General features: G+C 38.5%; 1 protein-coding gene across 4 annotated transcripts in view; it reads right to left on the reverse strand.

Moving 5' to 3' along the window:
• The window catches only part of LOC121726239 (flocculation protein FLO11), a 257477-nt gene that overhangs the window by 73359 nt on the left and 167745 nt on the right, over positions 1 to 16373 (reverse strand). For 3 of the 4 annotated variants that reach the window (XM_042113496.1, XM_042113495.1, XM_042113498.1), the window contains 2 exons: positions 14505 to 14691; positions 8714 to 8815 (listed from right to left, as the gene is read on the reverse strand). In XM_042113496.1, the coding sequence (XP_041969430.1) occupies positions 8714 to 8815; positions 14505 to 14691 (289 nt within the window). The remainder of the gene's footprint in view (positions 1 to 8713; positions 8816 to 14504; positions 14692 to 16373) is intronic. The other variant, XM_042113497.1, reaches the window with a different exon arrangement.

Genomic DNA, 16373 nt, shown 5'->3' on the forward strand with positions numbered 1-16373 from the left:
GGCTGAGATGTAGATTTAGAAGAATTTGATAGACTCAACATGTTTTGTTGAGATGGACTCAGCATCTTTGGCTGAGATGTAAATTTAGAATTTGATTGACTCAACATGTTTTGTTGAGATGGACTCAGCATCTTTGGCTGAGATGTAAATTTAGAATTTGATTGACTCAACATGTTTTGTTGAGATGGACTCAACATCTTTGGCTGAGATGAAATATTAGAAAAAATTGTTTGACTCGGCGATTTTCGTCGAGATGGACTCAGCATCTGTGGCTGAGATGGACTCAGTAACTGTGACTGAGATGTAGATTTAGAAAAATTTGGAAAGTTAGTTTGACTCAACGTTTTGCGTTGAGGTGGACTCAGCATCTTTGGCTGAGATGGACTCAGTAACTTTGACTGAGATGGACTCAGCATCTGTGGCTGAGATGAAGATTTTGAAAAACTAGAAGATATAGAATGACTCAACACTTTTCGTTGAGATGGACTCAGTAACCTTGACTGAGATGGACTCAGCATCTGTGGCTGAGATGAAAAATTAGGAAAATTAGAATAAGATTTAGAATATATTATCGTGTCCTTGTGATTAACGTTGGATTTTGGCAGACACGGAACCAAAATCCTTTTTAATTTAAATCATCGTGCTTGGATTGAGTCTGATGATCATTATTAGCATTATATTCAAAGTCACATGTATGTGAAGGAATATGACCGTCGTCACGTTGTGCGTTGCCAGCGTTTACGCGGCGTTTCATATTAAATTGACGCTTACGACATTCCATGATCGTGTGACCGACGTTTTTGCAATAGTTACACGATTTAGCATAAAAATTAGAATTATTATTAGACATAGAAATAGAATTATTTTTTGGAATAGAGTTAGAATTAAAATTAGAAATTGAATTAGAATTGAAATTACGTTGAGGATTTATGTGATAAGATTTTTGAAAATTAGGCTTTTTATTTTTAAAACATTTAGAAGAGCCATGTCCGAATTTATTACAGATAGAGCACTGTTTTTGAGCCCTAGTGCTATTTTTAGATAAGTTAAATAATTTCTCCTCATCAGTGGCATATTGAATTGCATCACTGAGGGTTTTAGGATTTTTACACCTAACAATAATAGAAATAGAAGAATTTAAGCCCAATAAAAATGTATTTAAAGCGAGTTCTTCCATAGCCGCAATTCGACCGGGAAGTTCATTCTCGTCTACGCAACTATAATAAATATTAGATTGAATTCGAGTTAAAATTTGTTCAATTCTTAGTGAATATTTTATAACATCCTCATTGGACATTTGCTTACAATTTTGGAGATCAGATAATAAATGAGTTGCGTGTTTCTTTTCGCCGAAAGTTGAGCGTAAAAATAATTTTAATTCCGCCCAATTTGAAAATGTTTTTAAACTACAGGCGACTTGTGCCTTGCCTTCTAATTGAGAAATAATAAATTTGCATAAAATTAATTGTTGTTCTGGGCTAGCTAGTAACATAGCATTTTCACAGTTTGTGAGAAATGCAGGAAGTGACTCTCTGTCACCAGAATAAGGTTTAATAAATTTAGTTAAAAATGAAAGCGTTAATTTTTCGGATATATTTTTGTCTTTAGATGACTCTCCTTTGACTGACATTATGAATTATGTTATGCTGAACTTGTATAAAAATTTGAAATATATTAAGATTTAGAAATTAAAAATAGAATAAACTAGGATTTAGAATTATTTTAGACTTAAGAGTTTGTAAAATTAGATTTAGTATTCACTTCACGATTTAGAACACTTTATAGATTTAGCACTTTTGATTTAGCACGATTTCTTGAATTTAGTAGAAACAGAGGATTTAGAAAAACTAGAAAACACTCACAGGAACACGACGAAAACCTGCATGCCGTGGAGACTGGAGTGGAGCCGGAGTCGCGTGCAGAGGCTACGCTTTACCCGGAGCTGGGGGCCGATGATGTGGCCCTGGCGAGTTAGACTGGAGCGGCTCAGACAGCACAGCACCGCTGTTGAAACTGCTGGGGCAGACCGAAGTCCTCGTGGGGTTGTAGCTGGAGCGGGCTCAGGCTAGGGCCTGAGGCTGACCGTCGTCCGAGTGTGTGAACCGGTTGGAGCAGGCTCGCGCAGAGGTGCGGAGGCTTACTGTCGTCCAAAAACGTGGTGCGGGCTCGCGCCTTCGGAGGCGGAGTCTTACCGTCGACCAAAAACTTTAAAACACGGGTGCCACGGGTTCGTGATCCCTGGTCTAATTTTCCTAGACTTTTTACGGGATCAAATTACTGCACACTTCTGACACCAATTTGTTTTGCAGCACCCTCTAAGTCAGTTTTTAAAAAAAAACCCAAAAGTTCACCCTAAACTAATTTATTAACCCAAAATTAAATTAGTTACATTTAAGCTATGACTTCCCACACGTTACTTGCCCGGCTTCCAGAATCTAACTGCACGATAAATTGAAGTAGAATGAATACTAAACGAAAACTGCAACGCAAACGGAAAAATATCGAGGAATAATAGAAATGCTTATTAAACGGAATGTACTAACTAACTAGGGATGTAACAGTACGTTCAGGCTTTCCCCGAAAAGGGACTGAGCCTGTCCCGCGCGGGACATTTAATTTTGATGTAAAAATCGGGACGCCCTGCCAAAATCGGGACGTCTAGCAACGCTGATCAGCGCAGATTTGCTCCTAGTTGTACTCGTATTGAGTCAGTTTTACCTCAGAAAGACAAGTCACAAGTCATCATAAATCTATCCTACGATTAGCCGTATCAGTTTTAAGACAGTTACGTTGCCTACACATCCACAAGAAACTAGTATACCATCCTAATCAACTTGATAAGTGGCAGTTTAGTTTTCCACCGTTCGGTTTTCTTAAACTTTGTGACGGGTAGAGTAAAACTCTGGAACGAACTATCGCCAGCAGTATTTTCGGACCAATACGACCTGCAAATCTTCAACAAGAGAGCGTTTTCTATCTTAAAAGGCCGGCAACGCATCTGCAGCTCTTCTGATATGGCGAGTGTCCATGGGCGAAGGTAGTTGCTGCCCATCACGTGACTGGTTTGCCCCCTATTTTATTTAAAAAAATCAGCGCATATTTGGCCCCTAGTTGTATTGAGCCCTATCATAAATCTGTCCTACGATTAGCCAGCCCGTTTAGTTTTAAGACAGTTCCGTTGCCTACACAGCCATTATTATTTATTTGCAATGTTCTATTACGTCTCAAGTGAGCGCTCATCCTACCTAGTTTATCAATAAATATAATGTATTATGTAGCTGTTTTAGCCCGGCGCTGCAGCCGTCACAGGCGGGGCTGTGCACGTCGCTCACTAGTGACACATAGCTGCAACGCCGCTGCGGCTTATTATGAAAATGCCGGAAAATGTACTGCGTTCACTGCACATTTTGATTTATTTGTTCTAGCGATAAGTGTAAACTATGTGCATGTGACGTTGTAAACTATAAAAGATATTTACTTCAGTATTTTTAAGCTACGACATAGCTTTAATCGCGTGTTTTGAGCGCGGCAACCGAATCAAGAAATTCCGTAACGAAAATAAACCTACCACCACCGCTGTGCCGGTCGGAGTGGGGGGTGCCACTCCGACCGGCATAGCGGTGCGGCGTTGAAATCCGTGCATCGTCTTACGTCGTTTCAGTTCGGCAGATTTCGGTACGATGTTTGTGTGCGTGCGACTAGACGTATGCGAATTATAATTGCATAAGTTCATAAAAAATGCTATGCAATAGCTTTACCACGGCATTCCTTAATTGCCACACTTTTTTTTCGTTTTATCGCGAAAAATAACGAAAAAGAAAAGTCACAGTAAACAACAACAAATCTTTCTAAGTTCCCCAAAGTTGGTAATTGTGGGAATGACTGACAACTGACAGGGTCGCGCTCATAAAATATTTGGAGAGATTATTGACAAATCGGGAAGCGGAAAAGTTATGATACGGGTGTACCACAGGCGAATGATCATTTTTCACCCCGGTGTTAGACAGTTCCATCACGATGATCTACACTTTGTCACACTTAACTAGTTTCTAGACAAAAAGGTCAATAGATAACGTTGAGAGGACTTTATGTGACGATGGCCCTATTGAAACAATATTACATCAGACAATTCTGTGAATAGATTGCATACCTATTCGTTAAGTTTGCACTATTTTACAAAATTTTCGGATTGTAACGTTGATTAAATAGTTGGCCGTTGGACATACTTAATTAACGCCTCCGTGGTCTAGTGGTACAGAGTGCGGCTCTTGCCTCGGAGGTCGTGGGTTCGATTCCCGCGTTGGAAACATGTTATTTCCAAGTTTGGTTAGAACAATGCAGGCTGATCACCTGATTGTCTGACAAGTAAGATGATCCATGCGTCGGATGGGCATGTAAAAAGTCGGTCCTGCGCCTGATCTCTCGCCAGTCGTGTCGGTCTTCCGTCCCATTGGGTTATGAGAGTAAAGGAATAGATAGTGCTCTTGTGTACTGCGCACACACTTGGGCACTATAAAATTACTCCTGCGTAGCTGGCCTGGTTTCAATGAATCCGGCCACCGTCACCGAAACCGGCGTGGGAGCTATTATTATTATTAATTAACCAAATGCATTTATTTGTTTTCTATTAGTAAATTACAACTTTAAAACAGTAGCTCAAAAAATTCTGAAGTATTTTTTTTTTTTATGAAAAAAGGGGGCAAACGAGCAAACGGGTCACCTGATGGAAAGCAACTTCCGTCGCTCATGGACACTCGCAGCATTAGAAGAGCTGCAAGTGCGTTGCCGGCCTTTTAAGAGGGAATAGGGTAATAGGGGAGGGTAGGGAAGGGAAAGGAAGGGAATAGTTGAGGGTAGGGAAGGGAATAGGGTAGGGGTTAGGGGATTGGGCCTCCGGTAAACTCACTCACTCGGCGAAACACAGCGCAAGCGCTGTTTCACGCCGGTTTTCTGTGAGAACGTGGTATTTATCCGGTCGAGCCGGCCCATTCGTGCCGAAGCATGGCTCTCCCACGTATAAGTATAAGGTAATTCGATATTATGTCGGCGAAGACGATAAAAATACGAAATATAATTTGATAAAATTCAACGTAAATTGTTCAATTTACGCTTAATAATTACTTTTTAACACAATGGAACAAATCACGCCAACGTTGGCAATTTTAATAAGTCCTGAAGCGTGAGTCGTGACAAAAAAACCCGAGACTTTCTATAACTTCGACAGTATTCTTCTGAGAGTGATTTAATAGACGACAAAGAAGTGTCTTCGCTTAAAAATTGCTTATATTTTTTACCTACTTTATTTATAGATTCATTGTTAATATTTAACAATACAGTTTTTCTTTATGTTTACATCGTCTGATACTTAAAATTATATCAAACTAATAATTTTAAGGACGTGGTCATTGATCAAAACTCAAAACAAACTAAACACAAATTTGGCGAGGAATTTTTAAATACCTATAATAATTATGAGATGAACATTCATTAGGTGAGTTTATAAATGCCATCAAAGGCAGCCATTTTGATATAGTTTAGGTTACATATAGGAAGGTTGACTAAGTTATGTAAGTAATGAATAGTGATGGCGGGACGCAGAGCAAATGCACTTTGCTAATTAGTCAAGTTATATTTAGAGTCCTTTCACTAAGATAACGTCTCCACTCTCCAGCATATTATGTATGTAACATGTATGTCCCAGGTATATCTAATTCAATTAAGTATATTGAGCGCTAACTTTGGTCGCAACTTCATTTAGAGACGAAATTCTATATTCATTGGAAAACGTAATATTTGCTTCGTGTGGTTCATAAGTTAAGTATTTTATTAACTTCGTTGTGAGAAATTATTTCTAAACGTTGGTAACGTGCAAAAATTTAAGATGGCTTGACGAAACTGGAGAGGGTTATTGGCACATAATATGCTCTGTATCTAGCAATAACGTACATGTACTCGTTCACTCTTTGCCCGTTCATTTTTAGGTCTCTTTGGTACACAAAATTCATTTCACTTTTCTATATACGTCATATACGTCCTCATGTGCACTTCTCTGATTTCGTCAGGCAAACAAAAATATTAATGTCCGGTTACTAACAAAGTTCCCATTCAGTAGCTTGATAAGCTAACGTCAAACCAATCAACGACGCTTTTGAAAAGATAAACTGCTGTCAATAACCTTAGAAACCGGCCATAAGTGCGATAGTAACTCGTGGAATAATTCAGACTCGTTTCTTTATCCAACATTATTTTGGTAAATTTTATGGGCGGTCTTGGTGAGAGTGGAGTCTGTATTTTATTTTCGTTTGATGTTCGCACAATTTTTACGTTAATCTCTTTGTTGAGGCCTGACGTTTTGAATATAATCTTTTAAGAATTCTCTTTTTTTTATATTTTAAAGTATTTTAATAGCTCTTTTCATGACTTAACTAAGAATTTCGGTTTTGAGTGTTTTAAGGTCGTACCCGCAATTTTTACGGCTTTGTGCAAAAATACTTTACCGTGTCTGAGTAGCCATTTGATTTTTGATTTGAACTTTTGATTGAGTAGCTATATCTTATATCTTTAAACGAGCAATTCTTGTATATATATAATTGGAAACTCGGAATCGGCTCCAATGGTTTTCATGAAATTAAATTCACTGTGAAAGTAGCAGCTCTGAAAGACGAACATTTTTTTTTCACTTTTGTATGGGCAAGGGCCCGTGCGTCACGAGTTTCCCCATACAAAAGTGAAAAAAATTTTTGGTCTTTCAGCGCTGCCACTTTCACAGTGAACTCTCTACAAGGAACACGTACACACCCTAAAGTATTATCACTTGTTTTTGTTACATCCTGTATAGGGGGTTTCGGGGGCGATAAATCGATCTAGCTAGGAATTATTTTTAGAAAATGTCATTTAATTCGTGTTTTATCGAATAAGAACCGAGCAAAGCTCGGTCAAATAGCTAGTCTTATATCTTTATATGGGCAATTCTTGTATATATAATTAGAATCTCGGACGACTCCGAGCCGACGCTACAACGATTTTCATTAAATTTAGTATATAGGGGGTTTCGGTGGCGGTAAATCGATCTAGCTAGGAATCATTTTTAGAAAATGTCATTTTATTCGTGTTTTATTGAATACCGAGCAAAGCTCGGTCAAATAGCTAGTTATGCTAATACGTTATAGTAGTTTTTGATTAACGAACTGTATTGGTATAAAGTTTGTCATTAAAATATAATTAATTTGGTAATCAACAAAAATGCTTCCTCTCTATTTATTATTTTACACAAAATCTGATCACAAAACTACATTGTGGAGTACACGTTCAATATGTATTATTCACGTTATGATTCACATTAAACTGAGCATACGTAAATAAAATATGTGACGTACTACATATTCAACGCTCGTACGGCCGTTTGTGACATATAAAATCTGGAGTCTAGTGTTTTACAGCCATTGTCGACTGGGGACATACCTCGTACTAAATAAAGTAAAGTACCTACACTATTAATTTCTGAAACTATGTAAAAATGAACATTGGAAAGAAGGAAAGAAAGAGGAGAGGCCTTTGCCCAGCAGTGGGACACTGTAGGCTAATAATAATAATAATGAAAAAAATTAAGTTTAAACAAGCTACTATTTTTTAACCTAACCTAGAAATCCCATTGATATCAGCGAGCTCAAGAGACATGCTAAAGTTGTCTTGCAACAATGAACCGCCAAGTTGTAAATCGCCAAGTTGGAAATCAGCAAATTGTAAAATGGCCGTATATCGCGTAGTACATTCCACCTGCCATGTTCCACAAATGGCACGGCCCGGTGTATCATCTGTCACGTGTACAGTTTCAAAGGCGGAGTGCGGCCCGCGCAGGTGGAGCCCTAATTGGGTTACACCGTTTTATTGTTTGGAACATTGTGTTTCTTAGATGTTGATCATCTTAAAAGATATAATAAATGTATTTTTTAAATCAGCTAAATGTTGAATTTTCGTGGGATAGAATAATATATTCCGACCGAGCGAGATGTTCCTATTCTATTAGTTTCGGTATTTCGTTTTTAGAAAACATAGAGCGATACGAATTCAGACTGTGGCGGTAGATTTTCCGTTACAGGAAAATAATTGCCTAACATGGTATTTTTTTTACCTGTTTTTAGCTGACTAAATGTAGAATTTTCGTGGGATAGAATAATATATTCCGACCAAGCGAGGTGTTCCTGTTCTATTAGTTTCAGTATTTCGTTTTTAGAAAACATAGAGCGATACGAATTCAGACTGTGGCGGTAGATTTTCCGTTACAGGAAAATAATTGCCTAACATGATATTTTTTTTTTACCAAATTTTTAATTTTTTTAATAGGTAACTAGTAATTTGTTGTAAATAGCCATTATACGAAGAGCATTATAGTTTGCGATCGCGGCGATGGCATGGTGACTATATATCTTACACAAATTCGCTTCTTACACAGGTACACCGCGATCAAGCAGCTTTTCATCTCGACCGCCGCCGCCGGCCGCGCAAGCATTCCGCTACGAACCGCCAGTGTAATATTAAATTTGTGAATGTGATGTCACACTATGGAGGGAGGGGTCTCACAAATGTGGCCACCTGTGACAAGGTTTAAAACCCCACCGGGTTTAAAAATAATGAAAATCGTTTGACGTACTTTTCGATGGTCCCTAAGGCCTTGCTGTTTCCGGGCTTAGAGAGGTCTAGAGGTTCCACTTACCGTGGTCATCAGGCAGCGGTAGGCTGTCGGAGGCGTCGGAGGCGAGCGCCAGGTCGGGGGACGCGGCGCCCAGCAGTGCCGTCAGACCCTCGTGCTCGCCTTCTGAAATGTGTATCACCTTGCAGATTACCGTATACGAGATCTTAGTGTGTGTAACACACATATTTTTTATTAGCAACCTTTAGAGTTTAGATAGTTTTGGTGGAGAAAACTGGTTATCCGTGTGACCGCACTTTTTTGAGTTATTATTATTTTCTCTTAACTTTCATAACTAGTGTTAATTATAATAATCACTATGCTTAAAATGACGTTAATTGTTTTTAGCGCAATTTGTACGTTTACGGTATATAATATATTATTATACTAGCTGACCCCGTGAACTTGGTTTCGCTGTTTTAAGAAAGTCGATCCATGCGTAGACGCAAAGCGTGGGCATGCATAGCAGTCAGTCCTTCGCCAGTTCTCTCACCGGTCGTATCGGTTAGCCGTACCTGATGGGGGAGAGTGATGGAATAGAGAGTGCACCCTGTGTAGTGTGTATTGCGCACACATTTGGGCACTTTAATATCTCCAGCGTATTTAGATCTCGATGAGAAATCAATTCAGTAGTTTTTGAGTCTATTCAATACAAACAAACTTTTACTCTTTATAATTAGTATAGAAAACAACGTATATAGTGTAAGTTATAAGCCGCTTAACCTTTTCCTAAACGTAAAGGATGAAATTCTATAACACGTGACCACGTGTTACGAAAACTTTTGGAAAACCCGCAAGCTCAATAAGAGCTTCGATGCGTAATAAGCTATTTCACACCAAAGCTCATAAACAACCCTTTATAATGCCTTTAAAATGGCCCCTCTCCACGTTGTCCTGTAATAGGAAATATGATTCTGAAGTTTTGTACAGGGTGTAACTAAACTAAGTGATAATACTTTAGCGTTTGTATGTGTCCTTTATATTGAGTTTACTGTGAAAGTAGCAGCGCTGAAAGAGTAATTTTTTTGTGATTTGTATGGGCAAGCGCCCGAGCGTCAGGAGTTTTCCCGTACAAAAGTTTAAAAGAAAGTTATACTTTCAGCGCTGCTACTTTCACAGTAAACTCAAAATAGCCCGGGACTCATACACACCCTTAAGTATTATCACTTAGTTTTGTTACATCTTGCTAGGCTGTTGACGGACCTACGTCATATGATCGGCTTATGTCAATTCAATGTTAGCTGTCAACGGTCAGGAGGGTTTGACTTAACGCGACCAAATCTGCCTAGGAATCAACTTCTCTGATAGTACAATTAAAGTTGATCATGGTCAATCCAAAAACTTCTATTTAAACTGAGTTTAAATAGAAGTCTTTGGGTCAATCATACACATAGATATACTATGATCGTAATCGCATATTATATTGGTCTATCCTGGAGCAACGTGGAGAATCTACATACGGATATCTTTATCATATAAAGATATAACCATTAAACTTTATATGTTTATATATCACTTATAAACAGATAAAGTTTATTTTATTAGTTATTAATTATTTTTTTAGACATATTAATTAATTTTTAATTGCATAATAGAAAATATATGTATTAAGCGTCTTTAACAGACTTAACAGACATTAGGGCCTTAAAAGAACCGAAACGGTTAGTCTGAAGAGTCTGTAATCCGTACATTAGTCGGTATCGGCGAGCGATAACTAAACTATTCAATTAGTGGAATCAAATATTTAAGACGGGGAAAAGTATATACGATCGAAGTGAACGGTCAACATTAATTACTTATCAAGGAGGCTACCCGCGTCGATTCCCTCCGTTTGTTCAGCTTAATTAAATGACAGTAAGTAAATAGACACCATTGTACAGCGTTTCAGCAACTCTAAGGCGGGTTCAGTACAATTTCGTCTACATTTGTAACTTTATGGCCGCCAAGATTCGCCGAAATCCACTCCTTAGTTTGCGTTTTATGAAAAACTCTCGGATACTTCGCAGAATTATTGTTTTGGGCTCGGCGAGACTCTGACGAAAGTTTTTCGCTACTACATTATCGATACTTACTCTCTTTTATTTTTTATTGCCAACGCTCTGTAGAAAAAATAGGTCTACTATTTAGTAGGAAATCATTCATCACTATTTAAGTTACATAATTTGTGGTTATAAAATTAATATAGTCTTAAATATTCATTTTTTTTTATGAAATAAGGGGGCAAACGAGCAAACGGGTCACCTGATGGAAAGCAACTTCCGTCGCCCATGGACACTCGCAGCATCAGAAGAGCTGCCGGTGGTGAGTTTCCGGCCTTTTAAGAGGCAATAGGGTAATAGGGGAGGGTAGGGATGGGAAGGAATTAGGGGAGGGTAGGGTACATTAACAGAACAAATTGAAATAGTATTCTTATTAAAGTGTTTGGAGTTCTTAAGTTTTAAACTTCTATTATCACTTAGAACATTTTTTACGTTCACAAATTCTCAAAGCGTTTAGCTGAGCGTTTTCGAAGAAGACTTATTATCCTCAAAAACGTTATAATTCTAATTACGAGAATCACATCGACTCGACTGCACAGAACGTAACGTAGAAAAACATTTCGCAAATTCTACAAAAATGAGTTTCTTTGAATGCTTCCCCCGGCTTAATTAATGTAAAAGAATTCGCGAGATACGTCAGATAGAACAAACAAAAAGACTTAGATGCCGAGTGCATTTTATAATTTGTTTTTAATAGAAATTTCTTGTAGCAATCTCGTCTGATGGCCGTTCGAGTCTTCTCTGCGATAATCAACTGCGAAATGCATTTAAAACTAATTCTAAGTGTTTGCCGTCTTTTTACTCCGTCGTTAATCAAAATATTTTTCATCCGAGCTTTTAACAGCCCATTTAAATCTTTAGCTTCTCCGAGCCCAGTAGCGGCATACAAGATTTTAGACTTGCTAATTATCTTAAGTGCTTTAATTAATTTGGAGCCCCAGTTTTAATTTAAATGACTACAAAATATGCATAAATTTTACGTTAAAATGTCTTTCTTCGAAAACAGTTCTTTTTAGTTGTGATTCAAACATACCGGTAAAACAACAAGTATTTTGAATGGGTTAGGTATAAAACATAAGACTAAAAAGCAATCCTGAACCAGGTTTGGCCTAGCGCAGACAAATGGAACAAAAATTTAAAATCTGGTCAAACAATAAGCTTTAAAACTCGCGGTGTAGAGCTTTAGAAAAGCTCCCACTTTTTTCTCTTACGGCGCCATTTTGTGAGCTCACACCCTCATTCCGTCCTCAAAAAACAATTCATAAAGTGACAATTCATATTTCAGAGAGCTCCTCTGAAACAATATATTATTTTATCATTTTTTCGTGGATTCATTTTTAATGTGTGTTCTTATCGTTATAATTTTAACATATTTTGTGAAGTTTTTTTAATTTTTACGTTCCGTTTACTCGGCTTTTACCTAGTGAGTTATAAATATATTTTTGCATTCCCCGTGCATTACAGTTCTTGTTTCCCATTACGACGAGCGATAGAGCGAGCGACTCTGCCAATAAATTGCAGTCAAAGATAAACCGAATTATGTTGTCCGGTTCAAATTAAATTTAACCGATGAATTATTCCGCATATAATTTTAACCCCGGTTAAAGTTATCCGACGGATAATTTAAAATCGCGTTTAAAAATTGATCGGTGGTGATAAGTGCGGCGTCCCGGGGGTCCGTTTTCAATTTGCGATGTTGTAACGAGCCCGCGTGTCAGCGCGGAGGGATAATGAACAGTATGTATGTTAATTAAATACTCCCTAAGGGCGGCCTTAATGAAATTCTCATATGTTTACTTAAAAGTCACGGACGGAGCCCCCTCAGTGAGGTCTGAGACTGCACTCTGTACGAATACCGCCGGCGGACGGAGCACAAAGTATTTCATTAAGTTATCCCGGTCGAGACTAAAAGAGCTTGCAGATTTCCCGAGTGCAGTAGAACACAAAAATGGAGATCGGAGACTAAAGCTAGTAGCTTTGTGAAGAAATATCATATAAAGTAAATAGAACGGCAAAGATGCTCAACAGTTGGCTCCCTCCAATTTGTGTCCAATAACGACGCGGAATATTTCATCACTGCTTGAGGAGATCTAATTCAATTAGGGGCCTTTCAAGCTCGTTTGCATGAGTTTGCATTTTTAAGCGGAAACGAGGCGAGTTGGGAATTTCGTAAAGTTGATGTGTAGCCATCGGCGCTCGCCGCCCGCCGCCAACCGCTCGCTGACTTGGAAACCTTTTGTTGCCTCACTTACTCTACATTATCTATCTGAAGTACTATACATATATATCTGAAGTAATGACAAACTCAAACAGATTAATATTTCGTTTAAGATTTTTTCAAAACTTGACGGTTATTACGGTTTAGTCAACTACATAATATACCACCAATTAAGATTATTATATTAGCTTTGTAGCGTCTGTTTTAGTGTTGTGTGTTTTAGCCAAAATTGTTGATGTTTAAAATGACAATAATATTACATTTTAAGTGCATAATTATTAAATGCTAATACAAATGATGTTTAAAAATTCAAAGTAAAATCAAATATATCACCAATTTTCATTATTAAAGCTGCAAACAAGCACCTGAGTCCCCCATGTTCATATTCACCACGGCCGAACAATAAGTACTAAAAGAGGTAGATTGAATTTTGAGCTGTCATACATCTGTTAAAAGGACGTCGCAACGCAAAAGGACAATAAAAATAATCGTCGGAAAATAAAAGCTCGTCCAGAACGACGGTGCAAGTTTTGAATTCAGAACTCGATATTTGAAATTCAAAATACCGGAGCGGAGCCGCGAGCCAAGTGAAATGCCTGTGATCCCCGCGCTGTAATAAAACAACTCGGGCTCGGCGACAACTGAATGCCAATGTACGTCGAGCACGCCTCCCGTGTGGCACACGCCTCAATATTATACGCGCAAATTAGGCAAATATTGCGTGAGGGTTAAGATTTAATGAAGTACTTTATGAAGTCACTTGTATCACAGAGGATGTTTTTACTGAAGGTAGAGAGACAAAATGGTCTGCTAGATGCCTATAAGTAGGTTTCTATTCATAATCATATTCATTGTATTAGCAAGTTAGCCAACTTATTAAATAGTGCGTATGGCCCGATGACCTCATAAAAGAAGTAGATTTAAACAAATGCGCAGCTTTATATAATTCGACGCCTAGAGCGCGCATGAGTCTTATGATACCACGTAGACCATAGTATAATATAATATTATTATGCCTGATGCCAGCCAGCATAACGAGACTACTGAAATATTCCGTCGTTTCACATTCTAGACTAGTAGTCTGACGACCTCTGTGGCTCAATTGGTTGAGTGTGTGGCAGCTCAAGCCGGGGGTCGCAGGTTCGAATCCCGCCGACGGAACAAAAAGTTTTCAATGTTCCCGGGTCTGGATGTGTATTAAATAGGTATGTGTATGATATAATAAAAATCTTAAATATATGTATTATGTAGATATAGTATAAAAGTATTAAAAATATATTTCCGTTATCTGGTACCTGTAACACAAGTCCTTCAGGTGCTTAGCACGGGGCCAGACTGACGTGGTGTGAAGCGTCCATAGATATTATTATTATTATAATGTTCTGTGTCGCCGCAACTTTGTGACGATGTACGAAGGACGGACAGCATACCCAAGACGAAGCGGCAGGGGTTCACCTGTTAACACTCGTAGACTGCGTCGCAAGAACGCTGCGTTAACGTTGCGCTTCTGTGGCTAAAATATTATGTTTTATTGACATGACATCATACAAGATCTTACCGATATCAACGGCGGCGTGGAAGAGATCAGCGAGCAGGTCGGGCTCGTGGCAGATGAGCCGCTCGTCGATCTCGGCCGGCGTGGCCTCGCGCAGCTGCAGCGCGACCCCCTCGCCGCCCACCGCCGCGCTGTACATCAGCACGGCGCGCGGCGAGAACGTCGGCATCGGGAGACGGCCGCGCGACACCTGGAACAAGGCCTGAGTATAAGATATGTGCCAAGTAAACTGTTAAACTCGGGAATAAACTGTCACCAGTAGTATTTCCGGACCAATACGACCTGCAAACCTTCAAGAGAACCGCACCTGCAGCTCTTCTGATGTTACGAGTGTCCATGGGCGACGGTAGTTGCTTTCTATCAAGTGAACCGTTTACTCGTTTGCGCCCTTATTTTATAAAAAGTATGGAGGGTTCTGCAAGTGCCGTAACGGCTTAGAATAACGAGTCAAGTGCTGTCCTACAAGTGCAGTGGCAATTTAAGTGGCCGAAGAGTGCTGAGTAAAAGGGTCGCTTAAGGGGAGCTATAACTTTAACACGTACTGCCATCCATGAGTCTCAAATATGACTTTGTTTTGTGTTCACACTATTATATAAATATAACTCAGATTGATGTGGAGATTCCGAGAGTGCCTATATTATGTTGCCTAAAAAGAAGATATTACAGGTACTTAAACTGGTATTGTCCAGACATTACTCGGTTCAAGTGATTCTTACAAATAAAATGAACAACACACTTATTATGGATATAAATTTATTTTTTTATTACTTTTTTATTGACAAAAACATTCCTAATTGCCATTAAAAGCATTTGCCAGTAATTGCCCGCAGTTCAAAGATCAATACTGAAATCGGTATTGAGCTTAAAAGCCAATAAGAAACTGGCATTGTGTGTTAAACGATTACGGCTTAAGCTTTCCTTGGCCCAAATCTTGCTAAAACCGTGCAGCTTATGCCTTAATGAGCCATTCGGCATAATTAATGTGGTCACTGGCGAGATATCACCCGTCTAGATTTTACAGTTCTCGACTTTAAACCGTTTTTTGTTTGCGAACTTTATCGCTCCAATTAAGTGAATTTTAATTAAATCTTTTAAAAAGTTCTATGTTAGTGAGTCTTTGAAAAGTTTTGGGTTTTAGGTTGTATTAATATCCATACTAAAACAGGTAAAACTTAAAACTAACTATTAGCCTATTAAATATTTTACGCAACTGGGCAGATAACCTTTAATTCTTGAAATGACAGCAACAAAATCAAATACATTAACAATCTGATGTGTTTTCAGATGCATTTTTCCACGTAAATCAGTTTCCATCGCCCTCACTGGTGTTGAGTGCGGAACCCGTGATAAATGTCCGACACTTTGCCGATGTAGGTCAAGTAGAATGAGCGAATGTTACAAGAGCAGGTAATTCACGTAAGCCTTCATTAAACCACATTTTTGAAATGAAAAGTTCTTCAGTGGCGTAAATGCTCTTTTTTGGGAAGGTAAAAAAATTGAACTATTGTCAGGATACCCTGACCTGATTGAAAATTCTTAAAAAGGAGAAAGAGTAGACTAGGCGTAAGGAAACGCCTAATCTTCATATTTTTGGTGGTACAAGTACAGTACAAATCTAAGGATTTTATGAAATAAAAAACGTTTTCCAAAAACTAGGTCTGTCAAAATGTATCAAAAGATCTTCGTCACCACTAACAAAGAATTTTTAAAGATTTAGCCCTCGGGGCCTAAAACAGGGTACCACCGTATACTCCAGTCGCGGGAAAAAGCTATTTAATATTAATTTTGAATGCAAATTATGCAAACCACATTAAAAAATAGTAACATAATGTTCTCGATTGGGTCGTAGCTCAGGCTAACGAGGTTTTACCG

The sequence above is a fragment of the Aricia agestis genome, chromosome 4, assembly GCF_905147365.1.
Source record: "Aricia agestis chromosome 4, ilAriAges1.1, whole genome shotgun sequence".
Lineage (NCBI taxonomy): Eukaryota > Metazoa > Arthropoda > Insecta > Lepidoptera > Lycaenidae > Aricia > Aricia agestis.